This window comes from Monomorium pharaonis, chromosome 11 (genome assembly GCF_013373865.1).
Source record: "Monomorium pharaonis isolate MP-MQ-018 chromosome 11, ASM1337386v2, whole genome shotgun sequence".
NCBI classification, from domain to species: Eukaryota; Metazoa; Arthropoda; class Insecta; order Hymenoptera; family Formicidae; genus Monomorium; species Monomorium pharaonis.
Genome location: NC_050477.1, coordinates 10,867,926 through 10,890,151, shown reverse-complemented (window position 1 = coordinate 10,890,151; position 22,226 = coordinate 10,867,926). Strand labels below are relative to the sequence as shown.

Below are 22,226 nucleotides of genomic sequence, written 5' to 3'. Positions count from 1 at the left end.
GTGACTGTATAATTAAAGCTAACCTACGACATTTCAATGCTCACCGCATATTATTGCATATTTTAATTCTTACCATTTGGAATATTATACCAGTTTATGAATAACACTATTCAAGTGCCACATGCCGATTTTGATAAGCGTAGGATATTGGATTTTACAGTCTATGTTAAAATAAGGGATGTTTTTTTTTATACATGTCCATAGCCATTAAGGGGAAAAGAATAAAACATCATCTCTTGAAAAAAAAAACAGTTTTTATATTTCTCAGCGGATATCGAATATAAGAAGAAATTTCAAAAAAAAGTTTTATAGCTTTTAAAGGTGCTTTATAACGGCGAATAACGCAATAAAAAATGTCATGTAGATTACTTTTCTTTTCGACTTTAAAATTATTTAACGTTAATCGTCGATATTTCTTTCTAGTTTTTAAAATAGCGTTTATCTTAATAAAATGCATTGCAGTTATAACTCTTTTTCGTGAGGACGTACGAATACGTTTTCTTAAGGAGGCTATATTTTTCATAAATATCTTGTATCTATATCTTTTCTTGAACTTTGACAGCTAGTATACTATATACGATTAAGGCTATGTCAATATTTGCATTTGGCGAAGTGTTATTGGATGGGCAGGTCTCACACTTCGATATCTCCCGCTTAGATCGATAGCAGAATTAAGACGACGATGACATGACCTCGATTTTTAATGACAGCCGTGTCCAATTGAAGATACAGACTGTATCATGATCGGGCACTTGTGCAAATCATAATTTATATGCCTTTAAAAGGCACGCATTGTTAAAAAAAAATAACTTATAAAGAAAAAATATTTGGTATAATTATTTTTGGTGCCAACTATATTAAAATCACAAAGGTAATTACACCTTTTTAAATTAATGTTATTATTATTAACATAATTATAGTAATATTAATTAGTATAAAAATACAATTCTAACTAATTATTTTAGCATTCAATTATAGTCGCAAATAACTTACACTTTTCTCTTAGTGTAATTAAGAAAAAATCGGATGCGAAAATATTTCGTTGCACAAAAATAATCAATTTTGTCTACGCTTTTTTGATGTCGGCGTTTTAATTATTGTTATACGGGGGATGAAGGGGGGAGAAACGCAATTGAAATTTATAATCTAGTGGCGCCACGCATGATAATAATAAAACATCAAAGTAATAATAGCGTGACGCACGTTCCCGCGAAATGCGAGACTGCGTTGATGGCTCATTTGATGGTTCTAAGCGAAATGAACCCCGAGCGGGATTGATGAGAAAATATCTCGCTGGCGAATGCGTGCCAGTTTCTGTCGCGTGGCAAGCGCGATTGAATTGGATCGCACGTTTTCATTAGGCTGATTAACATACTGACATTGACATTGCCACAATGTCACGGTAGAGAGAAAAAATGCCCATCCGCGGTCGGCCTGTTACCTCTATTTGGATTTTTTTGCGGCGTCATAGTTGGTTTAACGCGTTTAGCGTGTTTGCCTGGCACTTACTCCCACGTTGTCAATCGATTAATCGCTAAAGGCGATATTACTGTATCGTCTGAATAATCACGAATGCACATTACGCCCCGCTAGAGGATAACTGTCTCAATTATTGCCACTTTTTTCAATTGCAGCATGAGAATAAAAAGTACGAGAGTGTCATGTATGACAAATATTTTAATGTCAACCTAAGACCGTCATGTAAGCATAAATAAATGATGCAATAAATAGAGGGGAGTAATTTTAGATATGGCAATAACCGGGGGAGAAGGGAACGGCATTCACGGCATTGTTTGGCAAAACTGGCAGTGATAGATATATCTTTTATTTTTATTTCTTCAATTTTTTATTCTTTTTGTATTGAAACAAAAATAATTGGTTTTCCAGCTTGCTACTGCTTTTATCTTGTGTATATTGAAATTTTCAACTTGAATAACAATAAAAAAGAATTACATGTTAAAAAAATTACAAACTGAACATATCGATTGTTATGCGCCTGAAGCGGTAATAATTGGGATAGTAGTATCAAAAAAATTCACTCTACGTTTCGGAGGCGGTTACTTCATCTTGAGTACTCGACACGCCGAAGAAGAGGGGCGTAGTTTCGTGGGCGACATGAAACGCGAACCGATTAATGGACTTCCGGTTGGAAGACGTCAGGCGCGGCGAGACGCGACGAGAAGGCCGGTTTCGCGGAAACCACAGGCGAACCGCAAACCGTCGTGCTACACGGCCGGCCGTGCCGCAAGAGACGGGAAAACCTCCTTCTGAGCGGAAGTGTTTGCACGCACGTCGATTGTGCGAGGAGGAAGCGTCCGATTGACGCGCGGATTGAGTGCGGAATCTGAGAAAAGCGAAAGTGACTTCGTCCGACTCTTAATTTAGAGGGAAAAACTATACTTTTCTCGTTTCCACCATGTATATGGAAATACGCGTGTTTGATGTTCACATCTTTCGTGCTACACTCAAAAAGGAAGAGGATATTAAAATGTTTTTTTTTTAACTTTTGTCTCTGTTATTTAAATATTAAAAAATGTTATAGTTTCACAAGCGATGTTTGAATTTAAAAGCTGTACTTAGAAAAAGGTGTTCAATTTTAGATATTAAAATAGTAAAATGTTTATGTTGAAATGTTTTACAGTTTTAAATATTTTAGCGTTTTAAATGTCAACATCGTTTAAAGCTAAAGCAGTTTTAGAAACTCAAAAATAAAAACGGAAACAAAATATTTTAATATTTTAAAATTGAATCCTTCTCTTTTAGATGTGTTAGTAGTTTTAGGCGTTTCAGTGTTTTAGATCTGAACACCGTTTAAAATCAAAACATTTCCAAGTATTTAAAAAGAAAAACGGAGACAAAGAAACATTCTAATATCATTTTAATATCATAACACTAAACGCTCCTCTTCGGAGTGTGTATCAAACGTTATTTTTGTGCTCTTTGTGGCCATCTGCGACGACCTTCAGTCAGCAGGACATCGACAAGGACGTGGGTCGGGACACGTAACACCCGCGCGAGCTCCTTGGCGAATCGCCCCCGCGGGAGTGGTGACGCGTAATGGGGGGATAAACAAACGCGGGGGAAATGTTTGTCGATGGGGTAGCGCCGTGACGTCACGCGGAGGCGCCTTCGAGGCGCCGACGTCCGTCCGTCCGTCCATCGATCCTGTAAGGATGTAATCCAGGAGAAGAGTGTTACCAACCATTCTGATGGCGCCTGGCGCCAGCCATCCTCTCCTTCCCCCTCTCGATCCCCCTTTTACCAAACGTTTCAATAATTATTTTCTCATGGCTGCGATCTCCTGTCGCAGCTACAGTGCAGAACGCGATCTCGAGGATCTCTTGTGTCTGATGTTAATCGTATTATCTCGCTGGCTTCGGGTCGTTAAAGGACTCAACGCGGAGAGACCGCGGAGTCTAATCTCGTGGGCCTTGTGCCTTCCGCCGTAATATCCGACGTGGATTACCGTGCCGGATCTACCGAATAATCTCCCGGTAATTATCTTGATATACAGCATCTCCCTTTATTTGTCCCGCGTGTAATCGTGTTTGATGGCTGGCCTCTCCAGTGATAAACAGAGACTCTTCTCGTCAGCATCCAGTGGGACGGTGTTGCGTACGAAGAGCATTTCAGGATGATTCTGGGGTATTCACGTTGCGCGAGGATTTGTGTTTGGATTTCAGCTTTTCACGGTTAATATTAACGGAGCCATCGTAATTTGAATCGATTTATCAAGAATAGGAAAAGATTTCGTTGTTATTTACGTAAGTATATAGAGGGACAATAAAGGATGGAGGATAAAAAGTACAAGTGCACAACTCTTCTCTGTTTAGCTTGATATCCCCCTTGTAATGTACGACCAAAGTGCAAGGGTTTCTAAAGATTTATCCTTTTCAAATATACGGAAATAAATATTTCACTTATTCCTAAATCTTTTTGCAGTAACAGACAGTATAAAGTTTCCGTTGTTGTAATTTATTTATAACATGAGTAGTGTTCGCCAAGTTAAATTTTCGATGGGTGAAACATATTAACCCTATTGTTTCAAGGTACAGCAGATCTCTCGTCGGACTCTGCGAGTCTATCTCTCCGTGTCTTTCCGCTCTCGCGTGCGGCGATGACATAACAAGCGAATTATTTCTTTTCGCTATTTCGAGGCACGCCGCATCATCGACATATGAATACATGTAATTCCCGCGACACAGAAATAGAAATGTCGGAACAGGCTATAATCGTCTTGCGCACGCTTCTTCAAAAACGTATGGGGAGAAAAAAAGGGGGGAGGGGCTAAAAAATTCCGTGAAATCTATCCGGATCGTTCGGATATATTTTCGCGTTCTTTGATCTTCGAGAGATTATACATCCCGTTGGCAGATCGCTCAAATCAAATAAAAGTGATGGAAACGTTCGTTCGTTCGGCGGTCGCTAAAAGCACGAAAAGCGCGAGCGTATCCTGCATCCGTCGTCTTCCGCGTTTGAATTTGAAAGTATCAGGGACGGGAAGGAGGGGAGGAAGAGGGAGCTTATGAAAAATTTAAGCGAATCACAAAATCACGGTTAAAATTGAGGCTCTGATACGCGATGCAAAGCGAAACACACATGATCCGAGGGGAGAGATCCGAGAGAGGTGGTGGTGAGAGAGAGCGGTGGGGGACGGAGCGGTATATTGATTGTCGCAGAGTCGGGGCGTCGCCACCCCTCGCCCCTCGCCGCCCACCGTCCGCTGCCGCGCCGGCAGTCAGCTGACTCGTGTTACCCGACTCACAGCTGATCCGACGGACGCACGCCGCCGTCGACGGTGATGGTGGCGCAACCACCGTCGCATTGCCGCCCTCTCTTCTCTCTCTTCTCTCTCTCTCTCTCTCTTTCTCTCTATCTATCTCCTCTTCACTGTCCCTCGCCCTTCATAGTGAACAGCCGCTCCTCCTTTCCGCCCCTGCCAGCCTGTGCACCTGACTGTCCCTTTGAAGTGCGACACATATTAGGATCTTCGAGGGGAAAAGAGAAGGGGAGAGGGGATGAACGAAGTACGAGGGAAAAATGTGGAAATCTGGAACGAATAAGTTTGCCTTCCTCTGTGTCTGTCCCCCCCCCCCCTCTCTCTCTCTCTCTCTCTCTCTCTCTCTCTCTCTCTCTCTCTCTCGCGGAATAAATCGAGTTGGCCTGCTACTGGACGTAACTTCGAAATTCACGGACGTTTCCACCAGCCGGTGAAGCTAATTCCATTTGACATTTTGTCGAATATCTCGTTTTCCTCATCGGAGGAACAGGGTAAATGGCGCAAAGGGAGGCAGTTTTGCGGCTTACGCGCGACGCAAACTCGTGTCCGAGTTAATTCGATTCCGCGACTGAAATTGGTGCCCGCTGATTTGGCAAAGCCTTATTCGACGTATGCACACGTCGGTTGGATATTTCTGGTCTGTGCATCCTCATCGATTGATCGCCGTTCCCTATAAATAACTTGTTCATTGAAGAAAAATGGGCTTCCACTCAAGCTTGTAATTGCAGAGGTTACAATTTTTTTCTCGAGATACACGGATTTAAAATAAGTTCTACATTACTTTTATATATAATTTTCATCTTTCTTACGCACTTTTTTCGATTTTTCAAGGACAGATTCGATTATTAAGCGTATCATAAGTATTATGAGTACATGATACGGTGTTTTGTAATCCTTTATCCAGGCAACTTATTTATAACGTAAACGCGGGCAAGCAGGATCCATCAAACCCCTAATTTTTTTAATAGCTCTATGCACATATTTAATATTTAAGTTAATACAATTAATATACATTTTATTTCATTTTAAAAGTTGCTTCTAGGTCTAATAAACCGTGCTTATCTGGGGAGTTAATTATAAATATACAATGACAGAAGATTTTTGTATTCAAATAAATGTGTTAGTATTATTAAAATAATTTATTTAGGTAAATATTACTGATTTGATATAAAATAATTATTTGAGTGGTACTAATATTTATTTTGAAATAAGTAATTAATCTTTTTTTCTCACTGTATAAGAGTACTAAGTTTATTAATATTTCAAAGCTCTCTCCACATCTCTAAAAATAAGAGATAATTATACTCGACAAAAAATATTCAATCCCCTTTTGCTTTTTGTGTTAAAATATTCCATATGGGATTTTTAACATAATGTGGATTCTCTCCTTCTCGCAAAACCACCGTAATTCATTTGCGCGGCAGGTCAGTTCCGCGACCATGCTAATCCCTCCCTTCCAGCTCTCTGGGAAGGTCAGATCCGACGGAGATCAACGTGCCCGTATATCTCGCAATTGCGTTAATAACGCACGTAATATGTGGCGCACACGAAACAGCGGTCGAGCGATGGCTCGCCAGATAGAAAGACGTGGTGGCATGCGCGGGCATGCACCTCGGTCCTGCGCACATAGGCCACATAGGTCATTTCACAAGTGCTTATGAGGCAGTTAGAGAAAGTGACTAGAATTTCACAATACAGATGGAAAATATCTTGTGCTTATGAGTTGCAGTTATAGTATTTCCAATGTGAACTAAGTAACTCTTGCACAAATATCAGAATGGCAATTAAATCCCTATTTGCTTTCTCTCTCTCTCTCTCTCTCTCTCTCTCTCTCTCTCTCTCTCTCTCTTTCTGTTAATGAATTGCTGAACTCTTCCCCGTTGTTTCTCAGTCGCTTTCAAGATACCCAGAGCGTTTCCGGTTTACTCGCCGGTGATTCTGGACATCGGCCCTAATTCGTACTTACGCTTCGGCGCGCGTTTCAGCTCCGGCCGACTCCCTTCGCCCTTCTCCATCGGGCTGACGACTCCGCGTCCTCCGCGACCGTCGGGCCGCGCGATCTCGAGGGCAGTCGCGTCCGTGCGCTTGACGGCGACGCGTCGCGTCGCATCGGTTGTACCGTCACCACGTGAGATCGCGTCGGGTCGCGCGGGAGAGAAAAGGAAAAAAGTCAATCGCGCATCCCTTATTGTCGCGATCGCGAAATGCACGGAGGGAGGCAAGGACGACGACGCCCCGTTGCAACGACGACGGCCTACTCGATATGTACGATCGGAAGCGTTTAGAAAGTTCATGACGATGTACGTCATGCCCCTCTCGAATGTTTCGTTGCCCCCTTCTCTCGACCTACCCCCTCGTCCCGACGTGAAAAAGAAAATGTCTTTCCGTCGTGATCCGTCATGTATGGTCGATGATAGCGATTTGCCGGCGCGCGATGCGTGATTAAACATAAAAATAAAAATGCCAACTTGCCAATGTAAAAATAAGTAACGGTAATAAAGGCGAGCGATAATTAAAATTGACGAAGATGTTAGCGTTTATTTCTCACAAATAAAGAATTTTATTATAATATCGTGAAAAAGAATAAATAATATCACAGTATATATTTCTATGTTACTTGATCTTTAGTCCAATTATGGTTTTTAAATTGAATAACATATTGTCGATATAATCAAGAATTTTGTAATTATATGTAATAATATTAAATTTTCTTGATTGCATCGACAACATGTTGGATTTAAAACTATAAATTAATATAGAAACATGTATTTTGCGACATTATTTGTTTAAATTCTTTTTCCACGATATTGTTAATTTTTTTATTTTTTTAGGAGAAAAAATCCGCTACCATTTTTGTTAATTTAGTCGTATAGTCTTTTTTTTTAAATTATTTGTGCTCAGAAGTGCCACGGTGAGATGTGGTGAGAGAAGAGCAAAATAGGGCGCGATGATTTTGCGAACGTTTAAAATGCGATTTTTTTCTTTTTTTAAACTGCGAACCAAGTAGTAAGAACTTGAAGAATATTGACAGCAATAAAAATACGGATATCCCTCTACTTATGATTATCTCGGCTTATGAATTCTAACAACCGGCATAAATGTAACTATAGATTAAAAATGAACTAATAATACATTATAACGAAGGTGATCGTGCACTCGTTAATCAGTGATTCAAATTAAATATTAATTTTACTGTACTGAATAATTAATTGCATTAAGAGTTATATTTTTAAGAAAAAATTGTATCGTTTGTTAATCATTTGTTGAAGTTAAATCCGTGTTTAAATTAATTTTTATGATAGCAAATATTATAAATTATAATCTTTAAAATAATTTGTATTTAAATATTTTATTTATATAGAGTATAAAAATGCTATTCAATTTATGATTAATTCGATTTGTGGCTAAAATCTTAGAATATAAATAGTGGAATATTTGTATGCATAAAAAATAATGAAATTTATGAAATTTTTTAAATATGTATGAAAGTTTAATGATACATTTTTAAATTTATTAAAATTATAGAGAAATTTTCGCGAGCGCTTTATCGTCATACTAATTTCATTATGTTTTGCACGACGAACAATTTGGAGGGAAAAAGTGGAAATTGCTACCTCATGAGAGAGCTGGAAATGAAATAGATGGTTACGTAATGAAAATGAAGGAAAGAAAGAAGATAAAAATGACGATGTTCGAAACGATACAAAACGATACTGAAGGTTAAATAAATCAATGCGTATATCTTTTGTTTAAAAAGTCTCTGAATTTTTAAAGAAATGTCAATGTTGTCAGGAGTTTGTGTGTCTAAGGAATGCAAAAATAGGGTACTCCCTTATTTACTTATTTATTCTTTTGGGATTATCACAGAGAGGCCGACCGTGACGCATTATCTCTGTCAGAATTGACAATCTGAATTCAGTCTTATGCAGGTGCCATGCGACTTCTTAAATTTCACGAGAAAAAGTATTGGTGTTCTTAAAATAAATCTTAAATTAGATCACCAAATTTAGCAGCATATTTTATTCACATCTTGGAAATGTTATTTTACTACTAGAAAAAATAACAAATAATTTAGTTGAAAAGTAATAAACGAAAAATCATTTAGTTAATGCAAATAAATATTTTTTTAATATATATATATATATATATATATATATATGTTTTGTAGAAGCAATTAAATCTTTTATTATACAACAAAAAATTGTTTTATGTTAAAAATACCTTAACAGCTTTTGCTGAAAACTATTTCTTTTAAATTTTGTTTTATATAATAAGAAATTTAGTTACTTTTCTGCAAAACACATCTGAGTAAAAAAGTATTTGTTTATACCAAAATTTTTTTTAGTGTATTTTAATCAAATTATTTCTTGTTACGACAAAACATTTTTCTCTCTAGTGTGTGTATACTTTATATAAAGATTATAATTTGGATAATACTCAAATTTTATAAATAATATCAAACTTTTGAGAAACTTATGAATTATAAATTTCGAGTCCAAAGGAAAAATCGGAACTTAAATCGCCACTGCTTGGCAAACTGCATACCTGAATTGCACAATTTAAATTTTGGACGAGGATCGACGTGACCTCGTTCGGGTCACGTTCAAGGACGCACATGTCACGGCTCCGTCGAGTTGATCGAAATCGTCGGCAGCTATTTGGCTCGATTTCGTTCAGTTCGCAATGCACCGATGCTCAAATTTCCGCTCGAGCGACCAACCGGGTTGATAGGTCCCCAGTATGCACTGTTATTTCTTGTTACTGACAGTAAATTGCAGCGTTGTCGTAATTGTAAATTATTAAAAAAAGGGGGTAGTCGCACATAAAAGAGACTCCCGCCGAAAGATCTCTATTTAATTTACATGAATTACTATACAATTATTTTGCATGACGCACACGCAAGGTCTTTACGTTATTCTATTTTCTTTCTTTATTTTTTAAAACATTTCTTAAGTGACTTTTCTCTGAAAAGCGGATCTCGTAAAAAAAAAGGAAACGACTGCATGCATCGCTTTAATCTCAGAAACTTAAGTCTCTTTCTCTCTTTCTCTCTCTCTCTCGACTTATTTGTGTACGTGTGTGCGTGTTATGAAAGCTCCGTCTAGCACAAAGTTCGCGTTTTTACCTTTGCACCGATAACTCGTGCGCGGCAGGAAATAACGTTCGCAGAAACAATGTGGACTTTTGTGCCAATAAAAGCGCTCGCATGCAAAAAAAAAACCGAAGGTAAACTACGCGAAACGAACAGAATGCACGAGCGTTTATTTATTTACACTTTACGAGTCGCAATAACGTGATCTACATTATACTAATAAAATTTGAGGTATATTTGCATTTAAATTCATATCGTATTTCACTTCTGTATCGCGTATGCGCTTTATCCCGCCTTTATAGGAGAGGAGAGGGGAAAGGGGCAGATATCTCGCAGGTAATTCCCCGCATTCAGCTCGCTCATTAACGTCAACGAAAATCGCGATATCGAACTTTGTTGCGCGGCACGATACGAGCCGCGAGTTCTGCCATCGTTTGCGGAACGTAATGTTATTCCACATGCGCGAAAAGTTTAGTTAAGGCACGAAGTCCTCTCCCCTCCTCTCCCTCACCCCCGCGCGAGACGAACTCCCTTGGTCACGAGACGATCATCGATTCTATTTTGGCCGACCGAAATCGCTAATCCTCCCCGGGTCGTACTTTTCCTCCTCCGTGGCATTACGGACCCACGTGTATACGCGATAACCCAGTTCCCGAAAGGCACCGTCGCCGAAGCGACAAACTCGCAACGGGATAGCTCGCGAAAATGAGAGAACCTGGCGCCGCGCCAGCGGCGCGTATTTGCCCGAATATCTCTCCGAATTGGCAGATCGCCCCGCGAGGACACGTCGAGAAAATACGTAAGGGAGAGAGAAGGAATGTGAGAAAGCGAAATGATTAAGGAGAGAGATGATGCAATTTATCGATAGAGGAAGGCCGCCACGTGGTCCTCCTGAAAAGCACCTTCTTATTTCTCGAAAACTTAACGTTGCACTGTACTGTACGTATTTGTACTGATAAAAACGTGATCTCTACTTATTGTTAGATAAAGAAACAAAAACTAATTTATGTGGCTTTTTCTTTATACAAAATCCGCTAAAAATGACTCCAACCTTTAATGTATGGTCGCACTACATGTTGCGCCTTGCAGAACAGCATAAGATATTTGTAGTACCAATTTTGTACACACACACACACACACACACACACACAATTGATAAGAAACACACATTAATTTTTTAATATTTTAAACAAATGACTCATGTTAAAGACACAGTAAAGGAAAATGCAGCTTGTTAACTTTGGAGTCTAATTTCTCTGAACGTTATTTCTGATTATGTTGCAAAAACAATTATTATACAAAATACAAAACAGTAAATATACAAAGTATTATAAAAACTGATCTATCTGGTGAAGACACGTTTTAGTTTACATTTATATTTTTCGAAGTCTTATCTTTAGCTTTTGTTTAAGAAATGTCCAAAAACAAAATGCTAGCCCCAGTATTGATAATCCTTCTCTACTCCGAAGTGGATTCCCCGGGAATACACGCGGGGAATAATTTCGCTCGTACGTTATATCTTGTATCTACTGCGCCAATCAAAATGGAAATTCGGGGATTATCATCGGTGCATTAATTTGCGCGCAGTGGCTATACGTTGTCATCGCATGAATATTGCTCGAGTTCTTCGACGTACCCGAAAGGTTTCGAACTGAAAGTTAGAACGCTAAAAATTTTGCTGTAGATCGACGGCCCTAAACGAGATCGATTGTCTTCCGTCGTCTTCCCGACTATTTCTTCTCGATTAGATCAGTCGAGCGTCGCCGTCATCAGTACTACTAACAAATCGCTAGACGTGGTAAGAGAGATACGGCGATCGAGAGCTCGAGATTAATTCATTTCAGTATAGTTTTAATTTGAAGGAATTACCCGAGGAAATCAATTCGGGAGAATTAAAAATTACTGAGAACGACAAACGCAATTTGAGACTCGTGAGACATTTGAGATCTCTCGTTCTTGTAGGGCGATAGAGAAGTATCACGAGTTTAGGAGACTCGAGATCCGCGTAGATCCAGGATCTGAGAATGTTGTAAGTGATCGCTGACTTCTTCCTCCTCGTTCTTTCAGCACAGTGCGACAAGATATCGGTAACCGGGAAAGTCAAGATTTATAAGAGAACACAGTTTAAAGTGCGCGAGTATCACGAACGGATTTGAAAGGAAAGTCGAAGGAGGAGAGCGGAGGAGAATAGAGAGGAAACTGTTATCGGAAGAAATCACAGTTCCGAAGATACGTGAGAGAGGATCCGAATCTGCCGTTAACGGAAGCAGGGAAGAGATTCTTCGAGACACACGTCCCTCAATATTCCGTCCTCGATTCGACAGAAGTTAATCATTTAACGCAGCCGGGTGATCAGTAGATCGCCACCGAAGAGGGCCATTCCGTCCTTTCATCATCGTTCGATGACAAACGAACAAGATTTGGTGCATACCCAGCGTGCGTGAGCGGATCCTCAGGCACGAGGGCGGCGGCGGTGCGCCGAGGAGATCGTCCTCGACGACGACGATCGCGGCGGCGACGACGACGACGACGACGACGACAGCGGCGACGATGCTACGCTCGCCGGCGCGCGTCACCGTCCTACGGGAGCCCTCCTCCGCGTCCGTTTCCGCCGCGGCGGCGGCGGCCGCGGTGGCGTCCTCGACCACCACCGTCTCGGCGCCGCCGACGCCGGTGCACCACCACGGCGGCGCCGGTGCCGGCGCCGGCAGCTCGTCGAACAGCGCCTCCTCCTCGCGCCTCTCCCTGCTCGACACCTGCCACAGGAAGATCAGGCTCTTCGGCGAGTTAGTCGCGTGAGTTTCCCCCCCCCCCCCTTCGTCCTTTTCCCCCGCCTCCTCCTACCCCTCCTACCCCCGCAAATCGGTATAACGTATAGATATGTGCATATGTGCGTGCAACGTAACGTGGACTTAGTCCGATGTGTTAATTATTATTAAAAGCGCATTTTTTATACACTGCAGAGATTGAAATGGGAAGAATCGAGTATCCGTACATGATGTCCTCCCCCCGGAGGCATCGTTAGCGTCATGAAGTCACGAATATATCATTGTAACGAGATGACTGTGTTGTTACGCGATTAGAGACCCGCGTCATCGCGTGGAACGTCGATGGAATTTATATATACCCGAGCTGGCCTATTGCGTCAGCCTTTTTTCCCTTTTATGCGGAGATGCAGCTTCTTTCCAGGAGCATGTGCTTTCTAGAGAGAGATTTGTATATATTCGCGCGCTTTTGAATCGTGTAGACGTGGCTGAACATCGCTGCTATCGTTATTGCATGTAATTGCATTTTTCACTGGCAGGAAGCTGAATGTGCGACGCGGCTGCTGCGTACCGAGGCCGAAAACCAGTTGTTATGTTTAGTCCTCTCACGTGCAGGCAAGAACACCACTCTCTCTCTCTTTGTGTACTAGTTGCGTATTCGTGTGCGATTCACGTTGATTGGAACTATTTTTCTTAATATTTATTATTATTATTATTATTATTATAAATTGGTGCAAAAAATTTGTCATTCTTCTATGTTTTAAAAGAGTTTTTCCGAAAAAGCAATTCAGAGGAGACTTACCGAATGCGTACCACTTGAGTTATTATAACAATATTCAATTTTTCACATAACAAATTAATTTACTATAAGCTTTGTAACATGCTGCAAAACAACCGGTTATTAAATCTTCTAAATCTTATCGCCTTTAAAAGTATTCATAATTTATTGAAAAGAGACTAAATACATAATAAATAATGAGAAAAGACGTCGAAATAAAACTGGCTAAAATTTATTTCTGCAATTGTCATATTTTTCGTATCAGTTATTAATTTCACTTATCACTTATCAGTTTAATATTAATATTATTTATTGTAATAAAATTTGTGGCAACAGGAATTTTGTAAAAAATATTGATTTAAACTCTATAATTGCAAATATATAGTAAATGTAAAATATTATAGAATAAATTTTCTTTTGTAAAGATATAAAAATATTGCATGAGATATAAAAATTACATGTATTATCAGCTACATATAGATAAAAAATCAACATCAATTATATCTAATTTTTTAAAATGTTATTAGCACAAATGTATGTAATTAAGTTAAATTTTTTTCTATTACTCATATTTTAATTATTCATATTTTTGTCATTTACTTACTTATATTAGTGTTACTCATATTAAATAAAAATATAAAATATTGAAGAGAGGTATATTTTTTAAAAAGAAACCGGTACGCACTTACTAAATCTCCCACATTTTTTTTATAAAAGAAGCATGATTAATGATGACTATTTTTAATGGACAAAAATGTTATAAAATTATATAATTTTGTTATTAACTTTATTTGACAGATACACGGATAAAAAGATTTACACGCCAAATCTTTTGCACGTACATTAATAATAAGATTCTATTGTATTTATTATCTCGCAATTTTATATGTATATGGAACATTCTGTATATTATTAATATGTAAAATATAGCGCTTTATATATTACGATGTTACGATTGTATTACTGGCAAAAGCGAAGTGAGAGAGGGAAATCTCTATTTTGCGTACGATAATAGCACAATAATTGGTTTTTATAATTATTTCCATCGAGCAATATTATTTGACAACCTTTGCTTTCGCAAGATTTTTAATTAAGCGATATTGGATACGTTTTCTAGAGTCTTATTTATATAAAAGAAAAGTCCGATTTGTTCACGAGGATGTGAGGAGAAACACAACGCTCGGTTCCGCTGATAAATTAAAGACAAATTGAATAGACTTTGCAAGCGCCGAGGGTAATCGTGCAAATCCGATAATTCGTCGATTTGATTAATGAGTTCGCGTCAGTCGATTAAAGACGAACCGTTCTGTTCAATCTGTTCCGGTCAATCCGGAGACCACAAATTAGCGTGCCTGTGAATCGACAATAGCGGTGCGTTATAAAAAAAAACTTCTTTCGTAAAGATTGGATCTTTAAACGTACTCAATGCCGTCGCGTTTTCTGCAACATTATTTATGATTAGCACATTTTCATAATTTTAATTTCAAGTCATTTTAGTTATCATCAAGCTATCAGTTCCATGATAAAGTCACAATTTTTTCTCGCTCCTTTTGCAAGTATTCTCTTATTTTCTTATCACTGTACAAGCTGTTCAAAATCAAACTTACGTAGTTGTGGACCTTTCGATTTTCAATAACAATAAAATTCTCTGTAAAGAAAAAATCGATTCTCTCCAAGGACCAAATCAATTTGGTTTCGGACAGCGTGCTCATTAATCTCATCCGCAAACACGCAGGCTATGTTGTGTTGTACATGTACATATTTGCGCCTCTCACACGCGACACCTGTTGTTCCGCTTGATTGGCTTAAAAGAAAGAAAAAAAAGAAATCTTCCAAGGCTTGTTCCTCGCTAACCGCGCGACCGCTTTCTCGTTTTGCAGAAAGGCCAGACGAAAGGAGAAGGATGCGGGAACCACGGAGGATCCAAAATTGTACCTGGAGGAGGCCGCCCTCGAGAGGCAGCTGCCGGAACTGGACCTGAGGATGCTCGTGGACCTCCCGCCCGGCCTGGACTACAACGAATGGCTGGCGTCGCACACTCTCGCATTGTTCGACCACATTAATCTCGTCTACGGCACGATATCCGAGTTCTGCACCATGACGGGCTGTCCCGACATGACCGGTCCCGGCTTAAGGTACTGTCCTCTCATCCATAAAAGCCGAAGACATCTTTATGTAGAAAAAACGATTTTGCTAAAATATCTAAAAATTTAGCTGGATCTCAAAATAATTTTGTTCAAATTATCAATCAAAATAATAATGTAGGACGTTTAAGCTGGTTGTTTAGACACTGCCCACACTATTAAAAAAAAAATACATGTCAAGTTACAACTGTTATAGTAGGTAACATATTTACGCACAAATAAAGTTACAAAAATTATTTTTTTTTATTTAATGATTTGCAGAAGTCTCAATTGTAGTTAAACTTATAGAAATATTTGTATAATAATTCATTAACGAATGACGTACAATTTTTCTTAAATTATATATATGAAAATGAAGATGCAAATATAATATGTACAATATTACTATTATGTTATGTAATATTACAAAAAATTATATTTAGATTAAAAAAACAGAATATACAATTATTATAATTTTCTATTTAATCCCTAAAAGAATATTTGCATAATTAGAGATAAGTATTAATATTAAAAAAACGCACAATTTTATATATTTTTACTATATATTGTGTGATTTATATATATATTTTTTTCAGTGCATTATCTAATTCAATTTTTAAATACTTCAACAAAATCGTTCTTTTCATGCTTTTTCTAATGGTATTTTTACTGAGATAAACATCATTCGATCCTTTCAACGAACTAATAATTTTTGCTGTGCTTTTTGTTCCCTGAGCTAATATATAAATGACTTTGCTAAATGCACAGTTACCATTGTGTTTCGAACAGAAAGCTAGCATCTTTCATCAACGCAGTCTGAAAGTTTGATCGAAATTATTTACGTATATCACATACATACGCCATGATACTGCGCGCTTGGAACAGCTGATCGATTTGATTTATTATTCCAGAACGTATCTGTGGTTCGACGAAAAGGGAAAAAAAACGAGAGTTGCAGCGCCACAATATATAGATTACGTTATGACATTTACGCAACGCACCGTTAGCGACGAAACTATATTCCCTACAAAATATGGTAAGTTACCTCGTCATGTCTGGAGTATATTTCACTATTATTAATTGAAGAGTTTCATACATAAACCAAACAAGTCCAAAAAATTAAATTTTCACGAAATAATAAACTTTTCATCTTGAAACCATTTATTGTAAATAGATAATTTTTTTCAGACATATAATAAATTTAAAAACGAAGTAAGCTTTGATTAATATTTTAAGGATCCGTTTAAAAGACAAATCTGTAAATTCGTTTAGTTCTTGTGAGAATTTTATATTTATTACCTATATTTCTTTACGATACTTCAAGTTTACCTTTTTTTATAACGTTAATAATGATAAAGGTGAAGAAAAAAATATTTAAAATATAAGGTATTAATTTTTTCTTTTATTATTAAAAAAAATTATGTACAGAATTTTTAGGAATTGCTCTTAACAAAATCATCCTTTTATATTTCTTTTTGTATAAATATGAATATTTTTTCTCCGGATATACAATAGATTGAAAAATAAAATTTTAGATTCTAATAAATATTTATGGAACATTAAAAATTTTTGTATTTTTGTTTGGTTTACTTTTATATTTATTATCTATTTATAATTATATTTCCTGTTTCCTATTTGAAACAATTCTTTCTGAACAAAATTATTTACGCTATGACTATTAATAAAGAATGATTTGATGCCACAATCTAAATTTTTGTTTTTAGACTTTTCTGTAGAAAACTCTTCAATTAATAAACGTTACAACTTTACTTTATTACGTATAGTGCTGTCGGGATTTATTATTGATCGATCGGTTTATTATTGACCTTATTCATGTTTACGTTATGTATAATATAATCATTACGCGACACGGGAGAGCGACCGATGTTGAATATTAATGTTTTTGCCGTGATATTTTTTAGCAAACGAGTTTCCGAGCTCGTTCGAATCGATAGTGCGTAAGATCCTGCGGCTACTGTACCACGTAGTGGCACACATCTACCACTGCCACTTCAGGGAGGTGGCGCTTTTGGGGTTGCACGCTCACCTCAATTGTGTATTCGCCCACCTCACGCTCCTTAATCAACGCTTCAACCTTATAGACCCCAAGGAGACGGAGATCCTGGGGGACTTAGAGGCCGCCCTCTTGGGTAAGTTTCATTATACACCGCCTCCGCGACCGTCGCCGTCGCCGTCGCCGTCGCTGCCGCCGCCACCGATGCGGTATTGATCGATGCCGATTACGCAATGCCGGCGAGAGAGATCCGAGGCTGGATTACGCGTTTCTAGCGAAGGAATACTTCTTTTTTAACGACGTTCAATAGGGCCTGGGGAAACTTTCTCGTTACTGTAATCCTTTATCGAGATACGATTGAGTCAAATCGTGGCTCGGATTGAGCTAAAAAGGAATTTATTTAAATGAAAAGCTGTAGACCGTGCGTATGGAAAAATGTCTTTCCACGGCATTTGTCGTCGACGACAGTAGGGTTGCTACGTCGATAACAGACTTGCGAGGGAGGAGAGGGGAGAGAAGGTTCTCGTTAGTTACGGGTCAATCGCGCGATTAAGGAACGTACCCAATTATGGTGCATTAAGTGTATATTTGACTACATTACACGGCCCGGAGATAGATACAAGGTTCGATTTTATGCGCTATTGATTCCTCTCACGCTGCTTTGCTTGCAGGTGACTCAACATCCGCGCCTTCGCAGACTTTAGCCATCCAGGAGACTCCGACCACGAACACTAGCAGTACCACCTAGATCGCTGCGATGCGTCATAGCGTGCGAGCAGAGGTTGCAGTTCCTGAGACTAGGTGACGATAGGCGATACGTTCGTTCATTTTCTTTTTGTCTCCTCTTTTTTTTCTTTTTGTAGACTACGTGCGAAAAATAAGATTCATCGCGATATGATCGGCCGGTAAGAAAGAGAGAGATAGAAGAAGTAGTATGAGAGACTGAGAGAAAGATAGTGAGAGAATGCGAGAGTGAATGAGAGAAAGCAGTGGTTCTGTAAAAACAAGAAGATATACCAGTAGTACCTGTACATAGCGAAGTGTGAACAACTATATGATGTAATTAGGTTCCTCCGTTTGTTGTTTGTGAGATTGTACATAATTTATTAAACGCTAAGATACACGAGAAAGGCGGTAAAGAGAGATAAAGAACGAAAGAGAGAAGATGAAGGAGAAAGAGAGTGACAGCGAACGAAAGAAAGTATGCGCGAGAGTGACAAAGAACGAATTGATTATTATTGACAAAGTTAGTTGCTATAAGAGATAATTTGTTCTGTAAAAAAAATGATACAATAATAATATTGTAAAGTTAAAATAATACCAAATATATACCTGGTGTTAAGGCATGTTGTTGTTGATGAAATGAATCGAACGTGTGCGAGAATGCAGATTCCTTTCTTGGAGAACTGACCTGCGGTCCCGGAAGGATTCGCGAGAATCCTTTGAGAGAGTCTTTAGTCAAATCACTAAAACTCGATCTTCTCAAAAGCCTTCAATTTCCGGGTTCCGGGCTCAGGTGCAAGCAGTAGTCGGTGCGTGAACGTGCTTCACCTCCACGATCCTGATCGCGGCGCAGAGGTTCGCGATTTCCCTCAGGAACAGGCCCATCGCCTCGGCTATCGGCTCACAAAGGTCTCTCAACGACGTCGCGATGTTGTAGAGCAAGATCAATACTGGTTGCACGAGAGCATTGAACAGAATGGACAGCAGCGGTTTTATAAAGTAATCCGCTATCAGTTGGACTATCCCGACTGTCAACGGTCGGATCACGCTGTAGAGCACGAACCGTAGAAGCTGCAGAATGAAGGCTGTGACGAAGGCGATACCGATGTGGATCGTGCCGAAGATCTCCGCCCAAAAGCGGGTCGCCGCCTGATCGGTCTTCTCAGCGCACTTGTCCGTAATTAGTACAGGGTGGCAATCGGTCGTTCGATAATATCTGCGAGAGGTATTATGTTTCAGTGATTGATTACCGTTTCTTTGATTTTAATTGGATTTTAATTGAAAAATTTAAGAAGGCTTTAAAAAATGGAAGACAGGTAATTTTTCATTTATATATATCTTTTAGCATTGCCATTAAAATAATGAACAAAATTTAAGTAATAGAAATGATTATTTGTTACTTAAAAATATTTTATTGTACTGATAAATATTTTGAAAAAAATTGAAAAGAGAAGTATATAATAATTTAAATGCAACACCTTCGCTAGTGACATTATATTTAAAGATAATTGTATAATTCATCAACATTTAATACTCTTAAACTCTATTCTTTCTTATTAATATAGTTTTTCAAAAATTGTATATTGTTCATTATATTTTATTTATAATTTACTCTCCCATAATATTCAATGTTATTTTAGGAAGTTATTAACCTTCTTAAATTGTACTAAAAATTAAAGAATTCATTGCGTGAAATGCCTGAAGCAATTTGGGAAACATCCTTTGAACATTCAAGAGGTACCCTTGTTAAGCAGCTGATACCTACGCCGAGTCTCCATGATCAAAATAGTAAATCTCAATCTTCTCCGCTATTTCCTCCCTCTTGAGTTTCGCTTTTGTTGGATATTTAGGTGGCTTCGATTTATCGGTCTCATATTTGACGTTCTTACTCGGTATCCCCTCCGATAGTTCTTCGCGGGAGACAAAAGATTGAAATTCATGCGGTGGTTGCAACACGTCGAGATGCTGCTTAGGTGCGCTATTCGGACGCGGCTTGGCGTAATGCGGACATTGCACTTGTTTCAGCTTTATCTCGTACATCTTGTCCCTTCTGCCGTTTCTTGGTCGTTTCCAGCCAAAGCGGCTCCAGAATGGACGCGACTGTAGCTTATCTGAAACATGCAATCCCATCGTCACTACTTTCGAGACGCATTTCGACGACGTTCCTATGTACCTTCCTTGAATTTCACAGGCAGAACATAGCCGTTGCTGGAACAATAAATCTGCTTTGAGAAATAAATTGGCTAACGAGATAAGATGGGCGTGACGGTGTTACATTTTATGACTGTGACAGAGGCACGGGTAACTCGATTTAAGTTGCATGGCAGGTGGCTGACTCCTCGACTTCTTTCGCTTCGACTGGCGATCTGGTCGTTCTGGAGCAGATGGAATATCGGCTACGCAATAAGTTTCAACTGGCGATGCATCGGAACATTTGCAGTCTATTTTTACAAACAAGACACAAATGACTGTTCAATAGGATTGGCTAGTAATTAACTCGTTAAAGTTAGAAGTTAAATAATGATATTAAAAAATTAATAACGTCTAGTTATTAAAAAAAAATTTTTTTTAATTTATTAACTTTTTTCCTAAATGTCAAAAATTTACTTATGTAAAAGAAAAAATATGTTTTATATATATATATATATATATATATATATATATATACTTAATTTAGAATATATATATACTTAATTTAAAAATAAAATATTAAATTTATTTGATAATCCATATTTGTAATTGTTTTATTATTTAGAATAATTTAAATAAAAAAGTACGACATTCCCTAATTTAATATAAATAAATCTTAAAATTAATTTTAAATTTAATTTTAATGCATCTTTTAATTAAGTTAAGCGTGTACCTTTTTCTAGTTCTAAAAATTAAAAAACGACAAAAAGTAAATTAAAAATTAAAATTTAATTTAAAATTAAGCTATTAATTAAGTTTGTGCAAAAAACAAACCTAATTTTTTGTTCATGCAACTTTTAACGCAAACTAAATTAATTTGATAATCTTTTAACTTAGTTTTAAAAAATATTAAATTATCCTCTTCAATGATAAAAGATATTTAGTAAATAAATAGCATAAGGTGAAATTAAAACAAACACTAAATCACATTTTCTATGCACTGGTATATTTTGAGAAAAAATTAATAGTTTTTCTAAAGAATCTATTAACCCAATATATTTAATAGTGATTTTAGGACTCTTATACGTATAACTTCGTAAAACATTTTTTTTAAATATGAGAATATGCCTTTGGGTTCTTCAACGTTTCTTTTATCGACTGTTTCGGTGCAAGCCGCATTTACATCAGAATTTATGACCGAGGTTGCATCGTCTGAACGCAAAGACGTTAAATTGGAAGGTTCCGTTGTGTCGGCGCAAGAACAATCCTCTCCAGTAACCATGTCAAACGCATTTTCTCACAATCAAACACATATGAAAAATTAAAATAACATCAATGTTGAGTAACACAAACTAAACTGCAATACAAACTCGAAACAAAGGCGATAATAAAAGCGACCTGTCATATACGTTGCGTATTCAAGTTGTATCGATTATAATCTCGATGAGAATTTAAATATCACAGATACATGAAAATCATAATAATCAAAAATTAAGATACGAAAAAAGTGTCCAATAAATTTCTCGATAAGGAAAGACTTATTATTAATTATTGAAAAAATCCATGATAAAAATCGTCGATGTAATTTTTTTCATTTCAAAAGTATAAAGAAATAAATAATTGCGATAATTACAGCAAATGATTTTGTATCACAAATGAAAATCAATTGTAGAACTTGTTCTGAGAGTCATTTTGCAACCAAAGAGACATTCTTTTCAGATTTAACCATAGTAATATATTGCAAGAGATATTAAAAAAGAAGCAGAGCATTATATCTAATTTCACTTTTCGGAAACAAGCACGATACACACACGTACACAT

The 22,226-nt window shown here is 37.6% G+C and overlaps 2 protein-coding genes and 1 long non-coding RNA gene across 6 annotated transcripts in view; 2 read left to right on the top strand and 1 right to left on the bottom strand.

The window, feature by feature from the left end:
* The window catches only part of LOC105834229 (MOB kinase activator-like 2), a 24,848-nt gene extending 5,951 nt beyond the window's left edge, over positions 1-18,897 (top strand). Inside the window, exons 1-6 of one of the 3 annotated variants that reach the window (XM_036293512.1) lie at positions 6,842-7,045; positions 11,940-12,667; positions 15,296-15,550; positions 16,450-16,574; positions 17,461-17,688; positions 18,224-18,895. In XM_036293512.1, the coding sequence (XP_036149405.1) occupies positions 12,423-12,667; positions 15,296-15,550; positions 16,450-16,574; positions 17,461-17,688; positions 18,224-18,300 (930 nt within the window). In that variant the 5' untranslated portion in view covers positions 6,842-7,045; positions 11,940-12,422 and the 3' untranslated portion in view covers positions 18,301-18,895. Of the gene's footprint in view, positions 1-6,841; positions 7,046-11,939; positions 12,668-13,145; positions 13,253-15,295; positions 15,551-16,449; positions 16,575-17,460; positions 17,689-18,223 lie in introns of those variants that run through there. The other 2 variants (XM_012676550.3, XM_012676549.3) reach the window with 2 other exon arrangements.
* Positions 7,087-11,933, top strand: LOC118647838. Of its 2 annotated transcripts, none has more exons than XR_004964973.1 (3): positions 7,087-8,499; positions 11,557-11,670; positions 11,835-11,933. It is a non-coding gene; the product is annotated as an uncharacterized LOC118647838 (long non-coding RNA). The 2 variants fall into 2 exon arrangements; XR_004964972.1 differs by lacking the exon at positions 11,835-11,933 and adding an exon at positions 11,722-11,828.
* On the bottom strand, positions 18,407-22,116 carry LOC105834230. The gene is made up of 5 exons (XM_036293513.1): positions 21,534-22,116; positions 20,551-20,722; positions 20,449-20,483; positions 20,041-20,386; positions 18,407-19,491 (listed from the first exon to the last, which is right to left on the bottom strand). The coding sequence occupies exons 1-5, from the start codon at positions 21,685-21,687 to the stop codon at positions 19,065-19,067; spliced, it is 1,134 nt and encodes a 377-aa protein (XP_036149406.1). The 5' UTR covers positions 21,688-22,116; the 3' UTR covers positions 18,407-19,064.
* Positions 22,117-22,226: the final 110 nt, after the last annotated feature.